General features: G+C 48.4%; 1 protein-coding gene across 1 annotated transcript; it reads right to left on the reverse strand.

Moving 5' to 3' along the window:
* Positions 1-911: 911 nt before the first annotated feature.
* LOC138723122 (GTP-binding protein Di-Ras2-like) lies at positions 912-2,526 on the reverse strand. Its single transcript, XM_069862013.1, has one exon. It carries the CDS (start codon positions 2,452-2,454, stop codon positions 1,858-1,860), a length of 597 nt encoding a protein of 198 aa, XP_069718114.1. The 5' UTR covers positions 2,455-2,526; the 3' UTR covers positions 912-1,857.
* Between the last annotated feature and the right edge of the window lie 8,091 nt (positions 2,527-10,617).

Genomic DNA, 10,617 nt, shown 5'->3' on the forward strand with positions numbered 1-10,617 from the left:
GAAAAGCAGCTCATAGACAGAGAATCATAGAATCACTAGGTTGGAAAAGACCCACTGGATCATCAAGTCCAACCATTCCTATCAATCACTAAACCATGCCCCTCAGCACCTCATCCACCCATCTTTTAAACACCTCCAGGGAAGGTGACTCAACCACCTCCCTGGGCAGCCTGTTTCAGTGCCCCATGACCTTTTCCATGAAAATTTTTTCCTAATGTCCAGCCTAAACCTCCCCTGGCAGAGGAATCAACAAAGCATCAGGAGGTAGAATAGACTGTAAGAGTTGTTCAGATATGTGAATTATTAACATGGATACAAACCTCATAGTTTTGTGTGTTAGTCTGCCATGAACAAACAATGGCTGAGAGAAGAGGCCCTTTTCTAGCATCTTACATAGCAGAACAGCAGTTATTAATAGACACTAGTGCTTTCAAACCAAGAAAGAGTACGTACCTTCCAGCATCTCCTGCCCCTTATCTTGTTCATCCTCAACAATAAAATCATTCCACTAGAAAAGTGCTATAAAAAGAAGCAATTCTGCTCTCCCACACCTCTTGACTCACAACTAAATTGCTGTGTAAAAATGAAGCCAACAGTACAACACTGAAGTCCTTAGTCGTCTTCTTGTGCTGACACATACACAAGACAGATCTATGGCATAGGCTGATAGCTGACCAGCACTTCCTTCCCTGAAATCTTTCTCTGCCGTGCACTTCTGATGAGGAGTGTCATGCTTATCTCTTGTTAACAATAGCCAAAGAAAGAAAAAGGCGGGCGGAGGGAGACAACAGAGAGAGGAAGCTTATGTCTCCAGTCCCTTCATCTGCAGGACTTGTCTGCTAAGAGGTTCTGTCAGAGAGGAATTTGCTTTATACACGCAGTTTCCAGGTGTAGATGCTTCTTCCTGAAACAGTGTTACCTAAACCAACTTGTCCCCAGTCTCAACTAAAACCTGGGTCACTCAGATGAAATGAGAGGGGAAATGAAAATGCCTAATAACTAAGAGAACTCCAAGAAGACACCAAGAGTATCTTCAGCCACTTACAAAATCAGTGTGACAGCTGCAAAAAGAAAGGTGAATTGCCAAGATAACCAGCTGGTATCAACTGGTACTTACAACAACTTGATTACCCTCTTGAAGGAGGCAGCTCTTGCTTAAGGATGCGGAGAATCGCCCCTGGATGTGGAGCCACAGCACACGGAATCCCCTGCCTCAGTGAACAGGGGAAGACAGAGTAAAACAGCAAACAGCCTGATTATATGCAGTTATAGCTGTAATCACTCTCAGAGCTCCAGAAGTCTCAGGAATTGCAGAGCACGCAGGAAAACTTAACTTCTACTGTGGAAAAACTGCATCTTTGGTAGGCAAGCCAGTCAGTTTGCCAAAAATGTAAGCACCTGAAGCGACATACGCGTTCATTTGCAGTGCAAATGCCCAGCTTTGTTAAAGGTTTGCTCTGGTCAATAGATTCCTAAAAACAATTTTTGAAGTGTACACATTATAGATATTATGATTTCTTTAGAGCAAATAGGCTGGAAATTCTTTAAAACTAGCATGTACTCACAGGAATAGAGATGTTTGTTTCTGACTGATGCTTTTCTGTAAACTTCTTGCATGAGAAACTTGTAGTCACATATAATTGCTAACATCAAACATTTATTGTTTTAAAAAAATAAACATGCAGAAAGCCATCCTTTTTAAAACCAACACATAAGATAATCCAGCAGAGATTTTAGAGAAAAAACAATAGCCCTACAAGGCATGGATTCCTCTGAAACCTCCAGCAGATGTGTATTTTCTGTGGGAGTCCACGCTCTGATTATATCATGCAGTAGTGCAAGTCCAGCCGAAGTCAATCACATAACAGAGCACTTGCTTTGCAGTTTATCTTTCTTTTTCTGCTGCTTGGATTTCTTTCCATCCACCTGGAGACTGACAGTTCTCCTTTTCTCCAGATTCAGGAGCTCCTGGAAGAGCTCCTGCACGTTGTAGTTCATTTTGGCCGACGTCTCCATGAAGGAGCACTTCCACTTGCTGGCTAACGCTTGCCCCTCGCCGGCATCCAGCTCCCTCTGGGCCTCGTCGCTTTTGTTCCCCACCAACATGATTGGGATTTTTTGAATGTCCCCTTTAATCTGACAGATCTGTTCGAAGATGGGCTGAAGATCTTGCATGGACTGCCTGCTGGTGACGGAGTACACCAGGATGAAAGCGTGCCCCTTGGAGATGGACAGCCTCTGCATGGCCGGGAACTGGTGGCTGCCCGTCGTGTCTGTGATCTGGAGGGTGCAGATGCTCTTGTCGCAGCTGATCACCTGCCGGTACGTATCTTCGATTGTGGGAACATAGGTTTCCCGGAAAGTTCCCCTTACAAAACGAAGGACCAAGGAGCTTTTGCCAACCCCTGCTGCTCCGAACACAACCACCCGGTAATCGTTGCTCTGCTCGGGCATGTTCGCCGCGCTGCGATTGTGAAGGTTCTAGCTGGAAAGAGCCCGAGTGCTTCAAGTTTACACACCCCTATGCAGAGGTGGAGAAGGGCGAGGAAGGGAGCAGAGGGGAAAGAGAGGAGCAGGGGGAGAGAAAGGGAACGAAATCCTTCACACCATCTCGGGAATTTCACGGTGCGTTCTTGACAGACGCAATTAAACCGGTCGCTCCCCTTCCAGTCCTTTTTCCTTGCGTTAAAGGGAAACAAACCGCTATCCCCGCAGGCACCCAGCTCACTTGGCGTTCCGAGAGGGGAGGAGGGATTCACCTGTAGGCATCAGCTCCACCGCCCGGAGAGGAGGGAGGACGATCCCCTCGCAGCGCCGAGCGGCGGGAGAGCTCGGGGGGCGCTGCCTGCTCCCGCCCCGCTCCTCCAGGGCCGCCCGCCCTCCCTCCGGCCGCAGCACCCAGCCTCCCCCGCCGGTTAAAGGCGGGTTCGGGTAATTAAAGCCACCCCTCTGATCGCAGGCGGGAGCAAACGCGAGCCGCTCACCTGGCTGCCCCGGTTCTGGACCCGTTTGCAGGCGGCAGCGGTGCCCCGAGGAGCGGCCCCGAGGAGCCGCTTGGGATCTCGGATCCGCCGCCGCGCCCCGGCCCCCTCCCGCTGGCGAACATCCCGCGGCCGCGGCTCTTTCTCCTCCTTTATGAGGAATCCCCCGCCGCCCCTCCGCTCCCCCGGCAGCAGGCGGCGCCCGGGGCCGGCGCTGAGAGCCCCGCCGAGCCCCGCCCGGCACCGACAGCACCGGCTGATCAGCCTTCCGAGGGTCGTGTCGGAGTTTTAGAGAGCGAGCAGCCTCCGTCGGGCCTGGGCAGCAGCAGCGAGCCGTCTCCATCAATCCTGTGCGGCCAGACCGCGCCTGGGGCCAGCATGGATCCCCCACTTACGAGCATGTGTGTAGGTTTTCCCAGAAACCGTATGCGTGTTCTGTTCCTTTCCAATTTTAATGTTATTATGAACTTCACAACAGTCAAAACTCTTGCTAATTAGGAGCTGGCTCCAGCTCTGCCTGACCTTGCCTTTGAGATGGGAGGAGGCTGCAAACAGAGGGGATTGCGGGAGAGGAGCCGTGTTCGGCACCGATCACACTGAACACCTCATTGCTCTCTACGACTACCTGGAAGGAGGGTGTGGAGAGGAGGGTGCTGGCCTCTTCTCCCAAGGGACAGGGGACAGGACAAGAGGGAAGGGCCTCAAGCTCTGCCAGGGGAGGTTTATGTTGAACATTAGGAAAAATTTTTTCACAGAAAGGGTCATTGGGCACTGGCAGAGGCTGCCCAGGGAGGGGGTTGAGTCACCTTCCCTGGAGGTGTTTAAGGGACGGGTGGATGAGGCGCTGAGGGATATGGTTTAGTGATTGATGGGAATGGTTGGACTCGATGACCCTGTGGATCCTTTCCAACCTAGTGATTCTGTGATTCTATGTTGTCATCTTCAAAGAATGAACAGTGTCTAGTAAAAACATTTTAAAAGAAAACATGCTATCAGAGGGACATTCTAACTTTCAAAAACCACAACTGCTTAGACAAAACTTAACTCCACTTTAGTGTAAATCAAAATATTCCAACTTTTTTAATATTAACTACTTATTGTATCGCGCCAAGGCACAGCCCCCACCCTCCTTCATGCCCTGAAGTGGCTGCCAGCCCTCGCAGAAGGACGCAGCCCCAGTCATCCGCAAATTCTTCTTCTCCACAGCATGTACCCAGCTCTGCAGGGTCCAGGCTGGCCCGTGAGTGGGGTAGTAACAGACAGCAAACACCACAGGAGAACGGCTGGGCGGGCTGGACAGGGCCATCGCTCTTCCCAGCTGCTGGCGGTGGAGACCACGAGGGCTGGAGGGCAGCAGCCTTGGAGCAGAGCCTGAACAATTGTGTGGCCCGATGTCCTGAGGACAGCCAGTCTTGGCTTGTATTAATCACAACACCTCCCACTGTGACAATTAAAACCATCCCCATCTCTGATTGTGACCAGGAAAAGAGTGCTGCCTTGCCTGGATAAGAATCCTTCCCTTTTTTTCCCCTAGAGAGTTTTTTTTTCTGAGCATGGCCTCAGGCTTGCCATAAAACAAGTAGCTACTATTACAAAAACTGGAAAATTTTTATTTAAGCTAAAGTAGAGTTAAGTTCATCCAAGTAACTGTATTTTTTGAAAGTTAGACAGAATGTCTCTCTGATAGCATGTTTTATTTTGTAGACATTGTTAAATCTTGTGTTAAGTATGATCTGTGCTGAACAGGTGACTCTTTTTCTATAATCACCTCTGTTTGGAGTGTCCCTGTCTCAAATGCAAGTTCAGACAGAGAGCTGGCTCCAAAGCTCCAAATTAGCAAGAGTTTTGACTGTTGTGAAGTTCATAATAACATTAAAGTTAGTCCTTGGAAAGGAATAGAATATACTTAAGATTTCTGGGAAAATTAATACATATGCATGTGAATGGGAAATCCATTCTGCAACCAGATTTTGTCTCGTTGCACGCGATTGATGGAGATCACTCCCTGCTCTTGCCCAGGCCTGATACAGGATGCTTGCTTTCTAAAACTCCAAAATGAATCTTAGGGAGTTTGTTTGCTGGCATTTTTGGTATCACCCTGATGTCCTGAGGACAGCCAGTCTTGCCTTGTACCACCAGCAAGATTTCCCACTGTGACAATTAAAACCATCCCTTTCTCTGGCTGTGACCGGGAAGGGGGTGCTGCCTTGCCTGGATGAGAATTCATCTCTTTTTTTTTCTATAGAAAGTTTTTTTCAGAATGTGCCCTTGGGCTTGGACTAGAGCTTCCCATCTGGGAGCCTGCAAAAAGCCCTGGATCCCTGGGCAGCCGTCGGGGAGTTGTCGGCTCGGAGCTGAGCTGCAGCAGGAGAGGACGGACCTGGCCAGCATGCTCAGACAAGGCCAGGCCCTGGGGAAGCTGCAGCCAGGGCTGGGAACCCAGGAATATGGCAGTTTTAGAGTGTGACCAAGGGCACTTGCGGTGCTCCACATTCAGCAAAAGAGTACGAACGTCCCTGTTCAGAGCTCAGCTCCAACTGGGAGAAGATGGGATGACCCTTGGCCAAGGGGTGTCTTCAGGGTCTGCCTGTCTTGTTTGTAGCTCTTCTGCTGCCTAAGATGGAGGTGTTTAAGAAATCCTTTTGCTAAGCTTCACTCTTTTATTGTTGCTACAGTTAAACCACAGCAGGACAAACTGCATCCAAAGGGGCCGGTACACCTGCTTCAGGACCTGCTGCAACCAGAGTTCAGGAACAGGTCCAGACTTCTTTCCCCCTTCACAGAAGCTGTAACTAAAACCTGGTTAGAGGTGGTGCCGTAGATGTTTCCCCTGATTCTGTGGATTGTTGGGGGAATAAGAACTCTAAAATGGTTAAATAAAATACTTCTGTAAATGTACAGGCATACAGTTCTCTTCCATGTCTCCTTCAGACCTTGCCTCACGGACACCCAGCCCCTCACACTTCTGTGTGGCCCTTTGGTGGCACATCTCGAACAAGCTTGCCCACTCCTGTCCCCTGCTCTTCCTGCGCTCCTCGTGCACGCCAGCGGTGACTGTCACTTCCACAGCCTAAACTCTCTAAGAAATAATTGCTTATCCAAACACGTGGTGCTTAATAACCCATGGTTTCAAAAGCCATAATTACATCCTGGTCACGGAAGGGCGATGCTGCTGCTCGCTGTGTGGGGTAAATATAGAAACTTCTGACTGGGGAGTGCTCAGATCTGTGTGCCGAAGAGTTAAATCCCTTTGAGGGCATCTGTCACAGCCCTTCCCAGGAAGCTTGGAGCTGGGAAAGTGAAAGATCACTCTTGTTGTTCTGCCACACTGACACTAAGGGATTGAAAGCAGCCAGAAGGAGCAAAGGTTAAGGCAGGCTGGATTTGAACCCTGCTGGTGACGTAGAGTCATGGAATCAGAATAATTCCAAACAATAGCACCAGTGGGAGCCTGTTCCCCCAAGAAGAATGCAGGCAAGGAGCTGTGCTGCTGCCTGCTCAGACCACAGGTAATCGGCATCAGTCAAAGGCTGCTCCCCAGCAGTCTCCTGAGGCTTCTTGCTTCCCCACAGCCTCTCCAGGGGCAGGGTTGCCTTCAGAGGGCAGGCAGCTGCAGGGTGTACCATGCAAAGCACGGTGGGAGAGAGAGGGAAAGCCTCCATGACAGAGGATAACCTTTGGAATGCAATTGTAGGTGCCTGGCAAGTTAAAAGCCCTATAAATCTCCTGCTTGTACTGGTACAGAAGCTGCAAAACAATATGCTTATAGGTGGCCTCAGATGCACCCTGGAGTAGAGGGAGTGTGCCCAGAAAGGAGAAAATGTTGACAAAAGCACAATTTCCATTGCTAAAATTAGTTATCTCATATCCCAAAATCCAGTTTCTGCATTTGTCCAACATACCTGAACCACTAGCCCCAGCACTGGCCGTGCCACTGGGAGCAGACCAAACAAACCCCTTTTGCTGGGATTTATGAACAGATTCGTTTTGCTCAAGGTCAACTGGCTGCACAAAAACCTCTTTAAGGCAATATCCTACCTTTTTGCCTCCCCCTAGACATCCTGCTCTACTCTACCATGGTAGTTTATGCCCATATTCACTGTAGGGAATAGACTTCTGCCAGTTTGTGCCTGTTGAGGAGCTGGTCTTAAAGCAAAGCCTCGGACCTGGCTGAGTGGATAGCTGGTGGCAGAAGATTCATAGAATCACTGTGTTGGAAAGGACCCACTGGATTGAGTCCAACCATTCCCATAATTCACTAAACCTTGTCCCTGAGCACCTCATCTGCTTGTGCCTTAAACACCTCCAGGGAAGGTGACTCAACCACCTCCCTGGGCAGCCTGTTCCAGTGCCCAATGACCCTTTCGTGAAATATTTTTTCTATAATCTCTTCCTTGGAACAAGGGAGGGCAGCAGACTGGAGCTTGGGTCTTGATGACAACACACTAGAAAGCACTTGAGTGTTTTCCGGGGCTAACACCTCCTTTTCCTGCAGGGCAGAAACTGGCACCAACCCTTGCACCACCCCACATGGGAATTATTGGGTGTTAAGGCAGCAACCGCAGTTCTTCACTCTGGGACAAAGACAGGATCAAGCAACAGACCTATAAAGGAGAAAATGGTCCGGACATCTGCTTCAAGCCATTTCTGCAGCTACTCTGCTGGTGCCAAGGTCTGTTTGGGTCTTTTCCCATCAGCCAAATTCTGGGCAGAAAGAGGAAGGGATCACACCATTGAGAAAGTGTGGGCTGGTTTGTTTTGGTACCTAGTCCCTGTCTGAAGGGATGCTGAAGAGCCTGTGCCACAGAGGAAAGCCAGGCTCCCGTGTCCGAGGGGAGCTGGGCAGGGCGCACACCATGGCTCTTGGGGGGAAAAGTGTTGGTGTGAGCATGGTCACGTGCAACAGGAACGTGCCCTTTTCTTGAGACTTGTAAATAGTTTTCATTCTTCCTGATACTGGAGGAAGTTTTTGCCCACACTTGTGCCTGAGTTATTGGACATGTGCCCATCTTTTTTCTGATCAGTGACTTGGGAAGAGCAGATCTGTGCCAGGAACCAAGCTGGCTTTGTATGAGGAGGTGGTTAGCGCTGTGACACCCTTCTCTGTCAGTGCAGCAGCAGCTGTGATCCCTCCACAGTGCAGGTGCTGCTGAGAAACCAAGGAAAAACAACTGAGAGTCTGCAGACAAGATGGAGCCACATTGGTACTGCTGCTCAGTAGCCACCCACAACAGGGCTGGGCCATCCCACATCACCATCAGGGTGGTATCCAGTAAGTCCAGAACGCATTGGCACAGGCTTGTCCCTGTGTCAGGCTCCAAGTATTAGCAGGCAACTTTCTGATGGCTGAAGAGGCAACACTACCCTTTCCAGGTAGTCCCTTCTTGCTTTGAGGGAAAAAGAAAGCAATGGAATGGTCCTGAAGGTGCTAAGAATCTTTCCTGTTTGTTTCTCCCATCCTGTTTGCACTCATACTGCTTCTATGTCTTTCTGCTATCACACCTCGTCTTTCCGCCGTATGTTTTTAGCCTATTGAAAATGAATGCAATTCATGAACCATTTATGCTTGGGGCTGTATGGATTATATACAACCTCGTCATATCCTGAGTTCTGATGGCCCTAGTTCTTTCCCATTGCACATGGATACTTTGATAGAAAAATTACTGTCTGGCCCCCCCTCAGTACTGTGGCTCCCGTTACCGATGCTGCAGTTGCTGTTCGAAGGCTGCTGCAGTGATATCATTCCTATCTGTGTTCTCTCTCTTAGTTGAGCACCTAGGGAGCTCGTGTCTGTAGCCAAATTTCACTTTGGGAGGTACAATAGCACCTAAAGTGTTAGTGAGCACTTGCAGAGGAAACATTTCTCAGGCCTTCTCCAAGCGTATCCTTCCAAAACCATCTCTAGTTTCCCAAGTTATTGTTTCTTAATTCTCTGATACTTGCTGCCTCCCTGACTCCCTGCTATTTTCCAATCTATTTTGGATCCATTCCTATCCTTACTGATACTGAGCAGCCTTGTAATGCCTGCCTCCTATCGCAGATGGAAAAAAAAAAAAAAAAGGGTCTTTGGATCTATTTCATACTACTCTGGATTTTTTTGTCCAACACAAAAAGCCCAGAGGATTTTCTCAAGGAGCTTCAATCTTAACATGAGGCTCTGTCAAGTCCTGTCATCATTCACTGCATTATTTACTAGGGGAAAACAAAAGCAGATGCTCAGCTACAGGGCCAGCTGTTTTAGACACAGAAGCGAGCTGTCTGCTGATAAAGATTAGGGCCAATTCTCATCTCAGTTACACAATACATAAGCAGAACACCCAATTTTTGCAAGGTACTCAGAAACACGCAGAGTAGAACGTAGCTCAAAAGCCATTCAAAAGTAAGGGGAACTATAACTGAGACCATCAATAAAGAGGCCTCTAAAGCCAGTAGGATTCCCAGTTGCACTGAGCTGCTTTGCAAGTTCCTGTCTGGAATATTTTTAATAATAACAACATAACAACAATACTAATAATAGAATAAATGAATCATAGAAGCATAAAAATCATAGAACTGTTTGGGTTGGAAAGGACCTTAAAGATCATCCAGTTCCAACCCCGCTGCCATGGGCAGGGACACCTCCCACTAGACTGGTTTGCTCAAAGCCTCATCCAGCCTGGCCTTGAACACCTTCAGGAATGGGGCAGCCAAAACTTCTCTGTACAACCTGTATAATAATAATAATGAAGAAAATTAAAATAAGGAAATAAATCAGATCTCTTTTACAGTACACTAATCAACATTGCTTCATACTTAATGCAAAGGGATGAACATTACTTCTAATAAACTGCACTTCTATTATGTTAGAGAATTCTTAGTGCTGTAATCCCAGCTGTTGAATCACAACTATGAATCACAACTATGCTGCTGTTCAGGAAATTCTCTCCTGTTGTTAATTAGTCATCTGAAGAAACCTGAGCTCAGCTCTGTAGGTGCAAATACAAGGGGCTGCCCCTTGTGTAACCACAGAAGATTAGAAGTCTTAGACTATGAGCAAAACCAAATGTCTCCTGCAGTGGAATATCCAAGGAGTATCGCTGCAGTGGTGAGGTGTCCCGAAGAAGTGCAGAGGACAAATGGGTCCTGCTCGGCAGTGAACATGCACGCCTGTGCATGCTGGCAGCAACGTGTTCCTGTGCAGATATCACTGCGTAGGAGCTTGTGGAGATCTACCTGGTCACATCAGCTGCAATTTTCTACAGGCTTTCATTCAGCACACCTTTTCTCTTCACTTTGTTAAGGCCTCTGCAGTCCCCAAATATCTTAGTTTTAAAATCCAGACGAATTAATAAACATCTCACTTCAAGGCAGCTGGCACCATCAGCTGCCCCATGACCATTTCTCTCCTGACTCTTCCCACCTCTTGTCAAATACTCTCTCTTTGAAGCCCATGTCTCCATCTGCTCAATGCAAACACTGTTCCTGAAGGACTTGGTGACTCCTTAGTGGACCATGTAACCCATCTGAGTTTTGGAGCAGTCACAGTGCTGGTTCCTGAATTCCTCTGTCATGCTCCCGTCCCCACTGCAGGATCCACCGTGCCTCAGCAAGTTGAAGATGCCCTTTCCCTTGTGCAGCCAAGAGAACCTTGAATTGC

This window comes from Phaenicophaeus curvirostris, chromosome 8 (assembly GCF_032191515.1).
Source record: "Phaenicophaeus curvirostris isolate KB17595 chromosome 8, BPBGC_Pcur_1.0, whole genome shotgun sequence".
Classification (NCBI taxonomy): Eukaryota; Metazoa; Chordata; class Aves; order Cuculiformes; family Cuculidae; genus Phaenicophaeus; species Phaenicophaeus curvirostris.

Bases quoted from the DNA above. Each gene is read 5' to 3' on its own strand.
- LOC138723122 (XM_069862013.1), bottom strand. From the start codon at position 2,454: ATGCCCGAGCAGAGCAACGATTACCGGGTGGTTGTGTTCGGAGCAGCA.